Here is a 17191-nt window from a genome sequence, read left to right on the forward strand (position 1 = left end):
TATTTGATCTTAATAATTAACTTAATTTTCTAGATTTATTTATAATCAGTGCAAATACTTCAAACATGCTTTTGAACAGAAGTCTTCCAACCACTTGGCTACAAATCTGTGGTATTTTTTGAGTCAATAACAAACCTGAAATTCATCTAAGAAAAGTCTTCCTTCATCAGCAATCTTCCTCTTGTATGTGTCCAGCAGTTGCTCTGAAGGTATTGGCTCTATGTTCAGAAGTTGCCTATCATCATCTTTAACTGAGTGGATACATAGAACATTTATTGTTACTGACTTTGTAAATTACATTTCCGTAAACACGATACTCGAATTGTCACAGAAATTAACAAAAGGGAAAACCTCTTTATTTTAATCATGCACATTTACTTTTCAAAAAAATGGTGTTGACTGAGCCAGCTGTGAACAAACAGGCCCTGGGAATAACAGAATTTGTTCAGTTCTGATGCCTGACTGGAGACAAGTGGGGAGGACACCTGCAGGGACACTCTGTTAACAGCGCTTTTGTACAAAGTGGCAATTGCCATATTCAGGTCACAGCAACAGCTCCAACACCCACAATAGTTGCAAGTCATTGCCTTCTACTTCAATTCTGATCACTTATTGTCAGTGGTAAAATCCATTACTGTGCAAACAACCAGCAAATGTAACAACATGTCTACTTTTCCAAATTTTCTCCAACCTATTCTCTGAGTCGTAATAACATGTAATACCATCTTTAATAATAAAGCAATGATTGAACAACTTCTAACATCTCTAACTAGACATTAATACACTTTTCATTTATATTGAAAAGATCTAATTATTTTTAACAACTGTTTGTCTAAGCAAATGGATTTGAATATCAACACAGAATTAATTCCCATTTAATGTAGTTAATTTCTGTGGGCTTGAATGTCATAAATTGTTTTTTTCTTGAAGCTTTCTGATATTGAGTGATTCTGCCTTTCTTCAGAGGCTTTGGAATCTTGGGAAAATATTATACATAATGTTTGGTTTCAGTCTTTGAGATTTGAAATCCTTCAAAATTTTACAGTAAAAACCAACTGGTTTCTTGCTTTGAAAAAGGTGCCCAGGAAAGTTTTCTTGGGCTATTTTTCCTCCAGTTGAGCTGTTATTATGTTGATATCTGTAATCTACATATACAACCTAGAATTTAAGTAATCCGAAGGCAGCAGCAAGACATGTGGCTAATTTTATTTCCACTTGCTAAATGTATAAAGATACTCACCTGTAACAAGGTTCACGCCTTCAGAAGAATTGCTGTAAAAAGCAAAAATATCTGTAAAAGCTCTGACTAGTAACACATATATATGAGTTAAATAAAAGCAGGTTTGTATGTGAACACCAAGACTGCTTATAACCTGCAGACTGCATTACAAACTGTCTGTGAAACAAGAGTACTACAACTGGGACTTACAGGCCCTACACATAGGAGAGGGAGAAACAAGGGAACCACATCAAACAGCTTAACCGCTTGCATAATTTTTGTCTGTATCACCTACAGCAAGTACTTCTTTAATTTTTTCACTGGAGTAACTGTTCACACCATCTTTGTTTCTTTTGCCAAAAAAGTGACAGAAACCTAATACATAAAATATTACAAACTTAATTTTAAACGCTAGGTAGCCAAGAACAAGCCGGACTCTCTTGGGGGGTAGGTGAAGAGGTGGTAAAGGAGCTGGAAGAGATGAATCCCCAAAGTTCTGCTGTTGCCAGAGGGCTGAGGGGTTCCTGAAAAAAATTGCCCTAGTTCCCCTGTCTCCACCAGCAGAAAATGCCCTCTCATACATTGTACCACCTCCTTCCACAGCAATAGTAGCAGTCAGCCTGGCTTTCCAGGGCCCAGTTATCAGGGAAGGCAACAACCATTTTTCTATTACCATCCTCTCTGACCTACAGAACTGCCACATCACCTAGATGACTATAGTAACCAACGCCTTCCTGAGATATTGTTTCTGGTCAATAAGCATTTGAAAGCGTTCCAAGAAAGCATGCATTATTTTCAATACTTTTAGCTTAAAATGTGAAGGAAAGGTTTTCCAGTATTTCTGCATATTTTTTCACAAACCTAGTGACAAAAGATTTTGTTCTAGCATATCAGTTCTTGTGTGCACAGAGGAAGGCTATAGCAGAGAGATTTTAAATCTACTTTGTTGTATTTGTGTTGCCAGACAAAATACCAAAAATTGTGGGGTTTTTTTGAAATAATTAAAAGCTAAAAGGATGTATTTTCCCATTTTAATAAAATATCAAATTTGTAACATTTTTGCACTACCAATTGGGAAACCTTGTGGAAAAACAGAAAGCCCACACACCACATCCCCATTTATATCAGAGCGAGAAACATTAAGCTTACCTAAGCTTATTTTTGTGAAGACCATAGATTTTGTACAGAACTAGTAGTAAAGCAATTGATGTCACAATGATCAAGAACACCAAGAATAAAATCAGAGCTTTAGAATTATCTAACAACAGAAAAAGAATACAATTATTATTTCTTCAATACATAATTAATAGAACGAAACAATTATTTTTCAGTGGTTTAGCCTAAGTTTGTTATTCCAAAGTGCCAAAACCTTTTAAGCTTGAAGAAAATAAGGTAATTTTATTTTTTCATTAAGAAAACTTTCATTTAAACTATCCATATCCACCTGTCAAAATGCTACAACTCAGTCACTGGTTCAGCATTACCATGCTTGTCTCCTCTCAGATGTTCAGCTCCTGAAATATAAGATCTGAACACAGGAAAATATTCCTGAAGTGAATAATTTAAGTTAGAGAAATTAATTTCTAGTTGCACTTGAATGTTTCCTGAAGAAACCACAGCTGTGTAATAATTCTGAATTACAGTTAATGACTTGTCAACATGGTCTGTTAATGCTGAGTGAGGATATTATTTTTTCAAGAGCAGATGAACTACTAAGCATAAAAACAGACAGCTTGGACTTTTAGTTAGGAGCAATTGTAACAGAATTCACAATTTACACTATTCATACTACGCTAAAGTCCAAAAGTAAAAATGCTGTATATATATTTACTTACATCTGGTTTTTATACTTGTCTTTACTGGCCGCCCTCTATATTCTCCATTAAACACCAAGATCTGCATGCAGTGGGTGAGAATATTAAAGATAAGTTAAGATATAACAAGTCAAAATTTCCGCATAAAGCTTTTTACGAAAAATGAAGTACAATGGATATTCAAAATGCATCCGTCTATTTTCAATGACTCAACCTCATTGACAGCACGATCAGCTGTCAATCTTTGTACAGCCATTTATGGTGCAGCTCAGATTTCTACCTAAGTCACAGCAAGATCTAAATCAAAAAATATGTAGATGACTGGTTAGGTAGTGAAATAAGAGAAACATTTTACAAAATAAGTACTAAGGGTATCTCAAGGGAGAAATCAAATTATCTCTTACCTAATCCCTCAAATCTGAAAATTAACGATGCAATATATACTTAAACATCATTATTTTATTTGTTTCAACAGTAAATATACAAATAGTCAATGGAGTCAGATATTTTTAATAAAAGTTCCTGTATGGGAAGTAATTCATAAAAGTTTGAATTATAGAAGCCAAAATAAATTTTCAAATAAGCTGCTGTCTTGTAACGTTAACTTTGAGGTACTTTAATTGGCATTAAAACACTAACTCTGTGTGGATGTGTTTATATTTCATAATACATATTACATTTATTGAATCTTTTAAATTGCAGTTAGGGTCAAAACATCACTAAACCAAAAGTATCCTAGGTAAGCTCCTGTTTATTCCCTGAACAATCCAGTCCAGACAGAAGGAAATCGTGATATCTGCCAACTCTCACAGGCGATCTGTTGTTTGGGTTTTTTTTCTTGAGCATTCTATAACTTGACCCAGAATTCTTTCACTACTAGTTAAGGCCATAAAGCTTTCTTTCTTTTTCCAGTGAGAACTGGACAAAATAAGGTAAAAGCAGAAGCCAGGGGTTAGAGCCAAGCAGAAGATAATTTCTTCTATAAAGCAAACTGCTCACTGCAATTGGTATACAAAAAGCTTCAAAGAGTGCAGGGGTCTCGTACTATGAGGGCAATGCAAGCATTTCTTGATCTTACAGGACCTCATCTTTATTTTCCAAATAAAAAGCTTTCTGAGCAGAATCTCTTGAAAAAATACTGACAAAGTCTTGGAACAAAACCTAAACTATTCAAGTTCTCTGATGCTGCATTTTCTCAGGAAAACATAGAGAAAAGAGGAAAAGATTGTGAAAAACGAATGAAACTGGTTCCTGAAAGTAATAAAACACCATCATTCCTGCTTTTTTATTTAAACTTTATGGAGAATTGCTACCAGGATATGAAGAATATTCTTAGTGGCCACATTATGGGGGCCACGTAAGACCATTGGCTTCGCAAACAACAAATGCCAAAAGGATGAAATGCCTCAAAGAATAGAAAATAGCAGGAGGCCTTCACGAAAGTGAAGCTTGTAAACAGAGGATGATATATTTTGTATGGAAACAACAGCTTGGAAAGGATCTGAACTGCTTTACACTAACCAGTCCCCGAAGCATCAAAAGTTGTCACAGTGAAAAATACTGAACAATTTATTTCTGAGCAATTATCTCAAGACCTAAATCCCATATTTATCCCCTGATGGAAATGACATTAAGTGAAATGTGTTTTAAACACGGAAATATCACTTATACTTAAGAAACTATTTTAAAAATTAGGGAACACCCAAATTTCTCTCTGTCCCAAGTACAAAGAATCTATTCAGCTTGTATTTTTCATGCAGTCAGAACCTATGTGGAATAGCACACAAGGGAATGACTGATCGATTGATTGATTGATAGGCTAGGCACATATGCATTTTGTTTCCAAGGCAATAGCTACTTCTTTACATCTGTGGCCTACAGACTCACAAATTAACTCCTCTGACATCATATTTGCTTTTCCTAAACCCAAGTATAATACACTTAAACAGTGAAAATACAGCAATATTTTATATACTTAATTTAATAAGCCTACTTACCGTAAATGTATAGTTTGTTAAGTATGAGAGATTTTCTTTTTTAAAATCACATTCGTGTCTGGAGTCAGTTGTTCCATCATTTTCCCAAGTCAATTCAAATATTTTTTGTGCTCCATTCACTTGCTGACTTTTGCATTTAATTTGGACAGCATTATCAGCTGTCAATGTTGCATTAACATTGATCACTTGCTGTGGTTCTGTTAACAAATAAAGTGTTACTGATTCTATTCTCATAATTTCAAACCAAACATTTCAACAGCTGTGTCCATTAATGTCTGTCTGTCATCTTTTCTCTTAATAATTCTGAACATTTTATTCCTCAAAAATTTCAATCCCAATTTAACAAGATCAATAAAATCAATTTTGAATTAATCTTAGGTTTAACTGAAACTGGAACAGATCTGAAGTGAAACTGAAAAGGCTGGGAAGATCAGAACTCTACTGACAGTCAGGCTGCAAAGATAAGGATCTCAACTCTCTCTTTTGCATCTAACATCACTTTCTCATTTGAGAACCATGGGACAACAGACAAGACAGGGGAACAAACAGTTTTTTGTGTGAGTATATGTTTTAAAACTTCAGTATATATTTCAGAACGTCTGTAAATGAGGTTTCCTACCAGCAGTTACTTGCATATTTAGTATCTGAAATAATACCATGTTATCAATTGTTGAAACAGCTGAGAGAGAGGAAGAAATGAAGCATAACAAAAAAACCCAACAACAAACCACTTCTACAAACTATAATTACATCACTAGCACGAAAGTAATATTTTATTTTTCACTGAAAAAAAACCCAATGTTTTCCTTATTTAAAGGAAAAATTTAGTATCTTACTAGGTATTAAACCATCATAGTTCCCTTATAGCTGTAACTGTATATTAGCTGAGTCTGGAGGTGGTGGAAGTAGAGATAAAAAAGTACTGGAAGATTTTAGATAAACATGGGGTTTTGGGTGGGTTTGGGGATTGTGGTGGTTTGTGGGGTTTTTTTTACTTCAAAGAGAGAATTAAATCAGTATGAGGCTCTACATCTGAAGATTCTTGGCAAATAACAATAACACATATAAAATATAATGAAGTACAGAAAGAAAGTACATATTCTCTGTGTTGCTATCAGCCTTGTTCGTAACAGTTAGCAAATGACTTACCTGCTGATTTGGTTCTAAAGTTACATCTTCCTGGTTTTCCTCTATATGGTCCTCTATTAAATTTGCTTCCTGTATATGGTGTCACAGACACAGAACCATTGGTGTATGGTTCCAATTCATGGCAAATATGGCTAGTCTTCTGGATAAGTTCTTCCTCTTTGAGAAAAAATGAAAAATTAAATTAATGAATGAAATTTATGTTAGTAGCACAGGAACCCTCACACTTAATCAGAAGTACCTGGAATCACTAGCATGTGTACTTCTATTTCAATTCCCTTGTACTTTGTTAGTCTCGCTTACTAATGCTGAGTGAAAGCTCAGGAAGAAGAAAAATACATTCCCCAGTTAAAAAGATAGAAAGTTGATGGTTTTTTTCTGTTTGATTTTATTGTCTTTTTTTTTTTTTTTTTTTTAGTTTCTCAGTATGACATTAAAATGGCTGTAATTAAAAACTAGCATAAAACAGACTGATAAGGAGACGCTGATACATTTGTCTGTGTTCAGCTTAGGAAGGGGTTCATAAAGAGATGTCAAAAGTCACTCTTTACACTCAGTAAGTGTGGGGCTTTGGTGGCTTGGGGAACTGGGGAGCAATGGTCTATCCATGTTTCATTCTGGCTGCTTCAGGTGTGACCTCCCTGCACCCCAGCATACTACCCTGATCTCCTACACTGGCCAAGCCAGACCAGCTACAGAAACTGGTGCATGGGGCTGCCACTCTTTCACAGAGTGATCAAATTCAGGGCACAAAGAATGGAAGAGATGATTTATATCTGGGAAGCACAGGAACATGACAGCATTTGGTTTCTGAGGCAGTCCAGGTTTACAAAACACATAGTATGTTAAGAGAAAGAATAAATTAACTAAGGACTGGCTTAAACCTGACATATATTTCCTGAAATCATCCATCAGGCTCTTCATTTTCAAAACATCATTTTCCGTCCTGTTTTGAAGAAAACCTCAGACCTGAAAAATATGGTCCCAGTATAATGGATACAAGCTTGTCCATCTAGATGCAAGGTGGCCTAATCCAGCATATCTGAAACGAGTGACCATTTAGTAGAAGCCAACAACCTGGCTTTACCTGTCTAAACATGTTTACGTTAACTGTCATACTTGGGACCCAACTTTTATATACATAGCTGTTACTCAGCAGGCCAGTCCCTGACTTCTCAGAGAATATATTAATCAGCACTGGCTGCTTTTTCTGAGACAAAGAGCACCATGCTACAAACTAATCAAGCTGCTGCTAATCTTATGACAACTTATTCTTAACACAAGAAGCATGAGAACTGAATGGTGACAGAATTGTGTCCTGAAATGGTAAACTGAATAGCCACAAGGTTGAACTGGAATATCCTTGAAGGAAAAAAAACATTTGTACCAAAAGAAAAAAATAAAAATGCATAGTTTGAAGAGATACCAAAATGGAATGACAGTGCATCATGCTTAGTGCTCTGTAAATGTTAAAACATGCACTGAATTATTGAATACTGAAGGGGCCTATACTTACCTCTGTCATTGCATGTCACTATATAACCATCTACAGGACCCTTTGAAATGTCGCTAGGTTCCTTCCATGTAACAGATACATGTCTGGCTTCAGAGATTACTGTAAGGTTTTCTGGTGCTTCTGGAGCTGTTGTAAAAGAAAATTCCTCTTTTTACCTACTTTGATTACATTAAATTTCATTGGATACTAAAGCAAGATGCAAACAACATGAATATTTTTTGTAGTCTATTTCATTCAAAGAAATTATACGTAAGTATAAATGGAGTATATGCAAAAGCATCACAGAGTAATATCATAAATTTAATTAATTCAGGACAAGGTGAATACAGCAATATGACATATTACTAAAATTTTCCAGCATTTCCAAATATTATAAACATATCGATTTATGTTGATTTCCTTTTTAATTTAGGAAAAAAACCCAACCAACAAACCAAAACAATCCATCCCCCTAAAAGAAAACCCCCAAGCTATTTCCAAGGACAATGCTTTGGAAAAACACACAAAAACATTCTTCACAATTATTCTATCACATCTTTCTTCAAATCAAGAAGTTAACACTTGATTTTGACTAGGCCTACACCTTTTTTTTCTGTTTTCATTCAAGTAAAATTTCCTTATATTTTGCCATGCTCTCATCCTCAAAAATAAATCACACTCTCCAAAAGAAGGAAAGGAAGGCATCAAAATGGAAGACTGAGACTGGAGCTGGAGAGGGACTTCAGTCAAAGAACAACCACAAGGGCAGGATACCAGGTGGGAGGAGCTGGAGCAGAACCAGAGAATGGCTGAGCACAGTGTTCAAAATATATCTTCAACCCCAGGAAACATGGATAGTGGGATTTATAGTAGGAATTTCTAGAAATATGTGGAACAAAAATAAGCATTCCACTTACCACCATAATCTGTTTTTATGATGAACTCTTGGTTGGCAATCTTCTTTTCAAAAAAATGTATGGTACCAGTGCAGTTGTACTGAGAGTTGGCTGATAAATTATTCAGTTCTTTACAAGACTGATTTAATTCTGTAAAGACTGGTAAATCTGTAGACACAAAAAGAATTTTACCAATATTTTTCACAACTCCAAGCGTACATTCTAACATTTTAACTGGGATTTGCCTACCACAGTTATTCAATATAATTTTTAATAAACTGTCATGATATTCCAAACAGAAAAGTGTACAACTTAACCCAATGACTAGGGCATGGGTTCTTTTATTCTAACTTAGTTTGCATAGATCTTTATTCTTATCAGCAAAGGTAACATGATCTGACTTTCTAAGAAAACAACTTTTCCACAGAAATCAAAACATTTCATGGGAGTCTGGTAGGACCCTGGAGTGGTTTCTTAGCTCTTCAGCTCCCTGAAACAGGAAACCTTCAGGCCCGGACATTCACCACACAGTTTTCTGGGACACATGAGGACTTCCAACATTCGTACCTTCCCTACCACATCAGCTGCCCTTGAGCCATTGTCTCCTCCCACTGGCTGGCTCCAGGAGCACAGCCTGGCCTCTTGCCTCAAGGAACCCGCAGAGAGAGCTGTTGAGGTAGCCTGCAAGGGGTCAGCTCACAGCAGACCCGCGCATTGCAGGATTTCCAAATTCTCAGCTCTCCATCAGACCATCAAGCAGGACCTCAAAATTTCCACAAGTCTGCAATTTGTGAAGCTGGTAAACTCAGGAAATGAGATCTCTGGGTTTGAACTTTCCCCAGATCTGCAGTGTGCGGGGACAGTAGTCCCCATCCTGGTGATCCTGGAAATTCTGAGCAGTCCACCCCTCAGACTGGCACAATTAATTTAAATCTGATAGTCTGTCATCAAAAGACATCACCAACATTGCTTTTTAAAATAAATAAATAAATAAACAATATTTGGAATATCTTAGATAAGTCTTACCTTTGCAGCGAACAGTCACGCTAGCTAAGCAGTCAAATGGCTTTTCCCAACATAACGTTACAGATGTGTTGGCTCGATCCTTAAATGTGAAAGGAATCTTGTCAATGTCTGAAAAAGATTAACATTATATGCCACTGTTACACTGACTATATTGATCCTTTAAATAGCAATTTGTTCTTTTATATTGGTTGACTTGTTCTGCAATATGAAGATGTAACTGGCACAGAATAACATACAAAAAGTTTAACAGGAAATAGAAAGTAAAAAAAAAATGAAAAATCTTACATGATACAAAGACACTGCTGGCATTCAAATAATAAATGAAACTTTGAATCCAGCTATCTTTTTGGTGAAAAAAATATCCAGTGTAAATAGCAGCTTTCAAGTGCTGATTCATCTTGCTATAGCTAACCATGCTGCACATGACCAACATATATCAAGTTACCTTTTTGCCTTTACAATGAGAAAATTACCTTTTTTTCCATCCTACTTTAAGAAAATACTGAAAGGTTTTAAGCTGCAACTTCAAAATATCTTACAAACCAAGCATGAAACATGAAAACCTGTCTGAGTCTCTGAAAAGAGACACGAATAGACTAAAACACCCAGGAAAGCTGGATGACTGCATGACAAAAAAAATCCCCCCAAAACTACCAAACCCCTTCTGTACCTACCAGGTGGAACAGAAAGATACATGTCAGTGCAATTTTTAACACTAACTGTGTATCTCATGCATCTCTGAAGTTCTATTGTATAGATGCCGGATTCCACACTGAAGTTCTTGTTAGTCTCCAAAATTACATATTCTCTGTTTTTTCTGAGATTTTTCAGTGTAACTTCAGCCATGTTATTTTTGTCTTTTACACTTTTTATGCTGTAGTCAATGCCATCATCTAAAAGAAAAAAGATAAAATAGTAAACAATAATTTTATGACAATTTTTAAGAAACATTTAATGTTTCATGGCACCCCAAGCACCATACGCATTTTAAGAATAAGGAAATACAACTAAACTATCTGCCTCTTATTCTTTATTTTAAGTTTTTACTTATCTTTTACTATAAAAACCTGTTTTGTCAAAACAGAACATTTCCTTCAGAAAATATTCTTTGAAGTAATTGTTCAGTTAGAAAAACTAAAAAATTAACAAGCTGAACGTTCCAGAAACAGATTTGCTTTCATTTAAAATGTCCAGTCAAAGTGAAATACTTTGTTTTGACACATTGAATCATTTGTTTGAATAGACATTTCAAATTTTCTTATTCAAAGCATTTCATCACCATCTAGCAAATAATGGCTAGAGTCTATTCCTGAAGATAAGAAAGGAGAGGTCTCTAACTCTGAAGAGAGAAAAACAAATATCCAAACTTTAGTTTTATTTTAGTTTTGCATTGCAGATTGCAGCATGTGGCTATCATTATGATGGGTAAAAATTAGAGAGTAGAATGAAGGCAGATCTCTTCTGCAGCCCTGATATCAACAGTCTAGTGCAGGGAAATTTAATAGAACTGTAAATGGAGATGAGAAGACCAGAACTGTTGATAATATTAAACCTACACTTACTGAATCAGAAAATAGATTACAAAATAATCTGAGATGCTATAATTGATCGGTTTTACTGATCAACTCTTCATGTGTTAGTTTACTGATCTGGTCACATTTGAAGGCTGAGATAAAATAAGTAGTTTGGTTCTTACCACAAGGTTCGTCTGTTGTCACTGGGGGAGTTTCTATAAGAAAAGAAGATAAAAGGAAAGTGTAGCTCAGCAGGCTTGGGGATTTTTTCCACAGAGCATTAGAGGAGTGTGACTGATACTGGCCAAAACTTCACTAAGTATATTAAATACAAGTAACTATATTTAGCACTCCACACACACTTAAAAAAGTGAAGAAAACATCAGCTACATAGAACCTCATTTTTTAATTATTTTAGGCGTCACGTGTCTTTCATAATTTTCCAATGGCATAGCTGCATAGGAATCAAACTGGCTACTAATAACATTGCTGCATACAAAGTTACAGAAGAATATTCCAAAATCACACATTCTCATAGCGATATGATGTGATAGCGGTTTCCCAGGATACATATGCTGCGGCACGGCTAACTGAACAGCATCCAATGTCACTAAAGAAACAAAATTAACCTACGCTTTATACTATCTGGAAAGAGATTTCTGCAACAGTACAGATTGCTTTACAAATATTTTTACATCAAAATACTCAAAAGAAATTACAAGCTGGTATTTAGAAAATATGTACAGATGCTTGAGCAAAGAACTTCATCCTAAAACAATTACTGAAAATGTACTAAGGTATAAGTATTACCAAAAGAGACTGATACGTAATTTTTTTCAAAGAAGATAGGCCCTAGATTTGCATCCCTCCAGGCTGGGAGTCATCTGGCTGAGTAGTGCCCCTAAAGAGAAGGTAGACTGAGAGAGTCCAGTGGAGAATTACCAAGATGATTAGGGGCAGAAGACCCACAAGTAAAAGTTAAGTTTAGTCAAAGAGCTGACAGAATGATATAGCTACTTTGAAGGGTAGTTACAAAGATGGTGAGAGTCTGACTCCTAGTGTACTTTGCTCAAGCACACACATGTATTTTACTGACCTGAGTAATTCCTAACATCCCAATTGCAGTAATAATGTGCATAAGTGTCTGCAATATTAGATCCCAAGAAAATGTTAATGCTGAGTGAAACAAAACGGATGCCACCAGAAAACAGAGAAGCACATAGATCTTGGATGTATTCATATATTTTTGCTGCTTGGGCAAGTTTCTATGAATAGCAAGAGAAGTACTGATGCAGTAATTGACAGTTTTACCCTTGTGCTATGCCACTGTGCGGAAATTCTATTTTTCACTTTCTTGACAAGTAGCAAATCTGGTATCTTTAACGCTACTCATAAACTATTAATAAGATTTCTAAAAATCCTTAAGTTTAATGCAGTTGTATGCCTGATTTGTATGCTTAAGTTTGATAAAAACATTCAAAATGAATTCCCTCATTCTAGCGCATTTCTGTGCTTGCAGCATCATAACTGTGATAAATGTGTGCAAGTTTGTCACCTATTGTGTAAGTGGGGATGATCCCAGTGTTTGCTGGCATGCTGACTGGTGAGATGGTGCTGTGCAAGGATGTTGAATTGTAATCATCTGTAAGGAAATAAAAAACATATCAGCATTAAAAAGTAAAATTCATTATTTCGTATGGCTCTGTCATCAGAAATGTCTTATACTACAGCCCTTCTCTGCTTATATTTTCCTTCCCAGGACTTTTGTAATTGAGAGGAGAGTGCTGAAAGAAAAATCATGTCACTATATCAAATAAACCAGAAAATAATTATTTAAATAGAAGCATTTTTTTAAGAATATACCACTTACTAATGAATTTTGCAATGTATAAGCAGATTTGTTTCTTTATTTAGGCTTAATTCAGATAGAATCAACATTAAAATGGCATTAATAATTGTGAACTGGGAAAAACTGTAACATTTTGCTATATTCTTACAATAAAAAACAATTACAAATAGTCCTTGTGCTCTTTCAGAAACAAGCACTTCATTAGTGTTCATTTGTCAGATCACATACCTTGCGCTATATTACTCACTATATATCAGTATTTACCTTCCTGCTTATAAATCATTGACGGATTTCTATATTCTCTTTTAGGTCCACTCCTATTGCTCTTGCTTTGACAATGGCCTCGTTGGCAGCAGCTAGAGTTTTGCTAGTACTGAGATGACTACAAGAACTGGCTATCAGATACCACATCCTGGAAATAGTTCTGGTATTGCCACTTTGCCAAATTGCAGATACCTTTTCAATTTGACAAACCAAATGCTGGAAAAGGCTTTCCTGAGGCTGAATTATTTAGTTTCCCACTACAGTTTAGAGAGCAGCAAGTGGCATCTAAAGGAAGATGGCAAACCTGATGAAGCATTCTGGAAGGCAGTGGGAGTGTGTGTGGTGAAGGAAGTAGTGCTGCTGCGTGGTGGATTGCTGAGTGCCGTGCCAGGGATGGAGCCTGCGTGCATGGAGAGGTATGTGCTGTCTGCAGGAGGGAAACCTGTGGTGGGAGTTACAGCAGTTTCATTAATGCTTCAGAGGCTTCCTGATCAAGGAAGGACACAAAGCTCCACACAACACAGGACTGCTGTGCTGGAGCACTCTCATACTGAGGCACTGTGAATCTGTTTGCAAGCAAAGACACAAGCACACCAAATGCTCAGGGTGTTCGGAGGTCCAACAGTTGTCAGCTGAGCATTCCACAAGTATAATCCTTTATGGCGCTGACTACACCTCTTTCTTGCTGTGTTTTAAAATATACTCAAATTCATGACTCAAAACCAGACTTGTCTGATATTCTTGCCTCTTTCAACAGCACATTTCAACTCATTGGCCTGAATGAAAAGGCATGACACGTTCTGTGAGAGAACTGTGTACAGGAAAAGGAAAGCAAAAATTATCAGTAAAAAACACCAATGCAGTTCTGTCATGTAAATCAAAAGTTTCTTACCAGGCGTAGTCACTGCTGACTCATCTCCTTTAAAAGAGAAAGAGAGAAACTGTAAATTAAACTTTCAAGGAATTAAACACAATCATATGCCAAAAATAAAAAAAGAAACATTCATTCCTCCCAACAATCAACTGAGTTTTCCCCAGTGAATTACACATTTTTAAGTAATTACGCTCTTAAGTAATATTTAGTGGCATGTAGCAACAACCAGACTCTCAAAATATCAAACTGTCCTGGGTTCAGCAGCAGCAGTCAGTTTTTCTTCTTCTTAGTAGCTGGTCCAGCGCTGTGGTTTTGACTTTCGGCCTGGGAAAATATTGATAAAGCCGATGTTTTCAGTTGCTGGTCAGAATGTTTATCCTGACCAAGGACTTTGTGAGTCTCATGCTCTGCCAGGGAGGAGGAGAAGCCGGGAGGAAGCAGGGGCAGGACACCTTACCCAAACTAGCCAAAGAGGTATTCCATACCACAGCACGTCATGCCCAGGATGTAGAACTGAGAGTCCCCGGAAGGGCTGGATCATGGCAGGGTGGGGGTGAGGTACCAGTCGGTGAGTGGTTGTATTCTCTTGCTTGTTATTTCCTTTATCATTATTACTATTAGTGGTAGTAGTAGTGATTTGTGTTATACCTTAGTTATTAAACTGTTCTTATCTCAACCCGTGGGAGTTGCATTCTTTTGATTCTCCTCCCCGTCCCTCCAGAAGCGGAGGGAAGAAAGGTGGGGGGGGGAAGTGGACTTCGTGGTTCTGATTTACGGCCTGGGCTTAAACCACAACACAAACATATGATATATGTGGACTGATACTGTCCACATTAAAAATCACTTTTTCTTGAGCCATGAGTTTGTGCTGTGCAGCCTGAGGGGTGGAGACAGCATCAGGAAGTCTGTACCTGATGCTAGCTCAGCTGAAACAGAATAGCAGCAATGCCATGGTCCTGAATTCACCGTTACCTTCAGTGGTGCCTGGAGGTGAGAGTGATGTGGAGTGTGCAGGTGGAGGTGACATAAGGAAAGGAAAGCTGGTGTTTGCCAGATTTTCATCTCCTGCTGCACAGTGGGGAAAAAGATACCATCAGGTGAGCAATGTATGAAGGTGAGTAGCTCACCACAAGCAGCTGCTCTCTGAACTATATTTCCCTCTCCAACACTGGCAAAAAAAGAACAAATTTAAAATTCCCCTTCAGTTCCTGTACAGGCTGTGCAATAGATCTGCTTGGATTTATTGCAAGAGCACGGCTTGCAATTAGGTGTGCAAGACCACCGACTCCAAATTCCCACAAACTTGTCTAGAATGCCTTTGTGGGGAAGAGATTTGATCATTCTTTAGCAATATGTGGGGCATGCACTGATTTCAGGTGTTTCAAAATGCCAGCTGAAAGGTGTGATGTACAGTTTGCAAAAAGCCCAGACTGACTGGAGTGGTTTTGTTTTGTGCTTTTGACTCAGGAAATACCCTCTTCCAACAATCATCAGATACTGCTGTGGTGTCTGCATGAATTGCAGGAAAGTGCCACTGTGACAACTCAGCATCAACAGCATCAAAAGCCTATCTGAGAGCTCAGGGGGAAGGGGTGTCCATAAAGAACACATGAACTCATAACAACAGCATGTTATACCCTGAATTCTTTGAAGAATGCGTTTCGAATCCCCACCTTTGATTTAATTAAAATAAAAGAGCCCTAAATATGTCCTCATCGAATTAACAATTTTTTTCTGTAATACAATTGACTTCAGACAACATAAATGACAAGATTGCTTTCACAGCAATAGAGTTAACAAACACACGAGAGAAGTAGATGCTGAAACAGGAGAATAGCAGCAATGCCATGGTCCTGAATTCACCGTTACCTTCAGTGGTGCCTGGAGGTGAGAGTGATGTGGAGTGTGCAGGTGGAGGTGACATAAGGGAGGGAGAGCTGCTGTTTGCCAGATTTTCATCTCCTGCTGCACAGTGGGGAAAAGATATCACCAGGTGAGCAATGCATGTAAGGAAGAAGTGCATCTATAGTAGAAAAAGTCCAACAGTTTGTACAGCTTTCTCTGAACCACATTTCCCAGGACAGATACTGAAATATTTTCTGGGGATACTTAAATATTTTTATGTTTATTGATGTATTTTGCAATACCAAAAGCTAAAATTCTCGAAATCTTTTGCATCATCACACAGCAATGTATACATGTACAAGCAACATCAACAGATAGGGGTGACTTTTCACTGAATGAAGAATGACTGTTTCTAAGAAGAGATACCAACATTCTTTGTCAGGAAAAATCCAACCTGTCTATAATCCTCACTATACAAGAGCTGGAAAGCCAATCCTCAGCATTCCTGAAAGCCATCTGCTTTCCTACTACTAATTTCTAAGTGGCTGTGCCCTTCCTGGACCATCCTGCTGATATTTAAGAATCTCTCCTAATAACTCCTATACTGAGGTTATAAATTACCTCCTGACTTGAACTGGGAGCTATGATTTTTTCATACCTATAAAAACAAGCCTCATTTTTACATTCTGTTTTGAAATCTTGACCCAAAGCATTTTGTATTTGTGTAATATAAAATTTATGTTGCAAGAGAGACAAAAAAAATGGCAATAGCTGGCACCATGAGTTTGTTCTCAGCACTATATCCTTTACTCGTTTTGAGGATTAGAAGCTTCCACTTTGACATAAAAATCCTGAAGTCCACTTTAACATAAGAAACCTTGACAGGCTTGAGAGGTAGACCAGTGCAAACTTCATGAAGTTCAACAAGGCCAAATGCAAGGTCCTGCACCTGGGTCAGAGCAACTCCAAGTACAAATACAGAATGGGTAGAAAATGAATTGAGAGCAACCCTGAGGAGAAAGACTTGGAGGTTTTGGTTCATAAGAAGCTCAACATGACCTGCTGTGTGCACTTCCAGCCCAGAAAGGTAACCATATGCTGGGCCGCATCTGAAGGAGCAAGGTTGAGAGAAGTGATTCTCCCTCTCTACACTACTCCAGTGAGACTACACCTGGAGTACTGTGTTCAGCTGTGGGGACCCAAACATAAGAAGGAGGTGAATCTGTGGCAGCAAGCCCAGGAAGGACAAGAA

The 17191-nt window shown here is 37.1% G+C and overlaps 1 protein-coding gene across 8 annotated transcripts in view; it reads right to left on the reverse strand.

The window, feature by feature from the left end:
- Window positions 1–17191, reverse strand: part of PTPRC (protein tyrosine phosphatase receptor type C) — a 61305-nt gene that overhangs the window by 12009 nt on the left and 32105 nt on the right. Inside the window, exons 2-16 of one of the 8 annotated variants that reach the window (XM_080623967.1) lie at window positions 15964–16056; window positions 14113–14139; window positions 13525–13662; window positions 12663–12749; window positions 11290–11322; window positions 10268–10486; window positions 9594–9701; window positions 8589–8735; window positions 7693–7818; window positions 6180–6335; window positions 5031–5227; window positions 3055–3115; window positions 2369–2477; window positions 1241–1272; window positions 136–251 (exon numbers count right to left, since the gene is read on the reverse strand). In XM_080623967.1, coding sequence (XP_080480093.1) covers window positions 136–251; window positions 1241–1272; window positions 2369–2477; window positions 3055–3115; window positions 5031–5227; window positions 6180–6335; window positions 7693–7818; window positions 8589–8735; window positions 9594–9701; window positions 10268–10486; window positions 11290–11322; window positions 12663–12749; window positions 13525–13662; window positions 14113–14139; window positions 15964–16056 — 1649 coding nt within the window. Of the gene's footprint in view, window positions 1–135; window positions 252–1240; window positions 1273–2368; window positions 2478–3054; window positions 3116–5030; window positions 5228–6179; window positions 6336–7692; window positions 7819–8588; window positions 8736–9593; window positions 9702–10267; window positions 10487–11289; window positions 11323–12662; window positions 12750–13524; window positions 13663–14112; window positions 14345–15066; window positions 15254–15963; window positions 16060–17191 lie in introns of those variants that run through there. The other 7 variants (XM_080623966.1, XM_080623968.1, XM_080623969.1 and 4 more) reach the window with 7 other exon arrangements.

Source organism: Psittacula echo, assembly GCF_963264785.1.
Source record: "Psittacula echo genome assembly, chromosome: 7".
NCBI classification, from domain to species: domain Eukaryota; kingdom Metazoa; phylum Chordata; class Aves; order Psittaciformes; family Psittacidae; genus Psittacula; species Psittacula echo.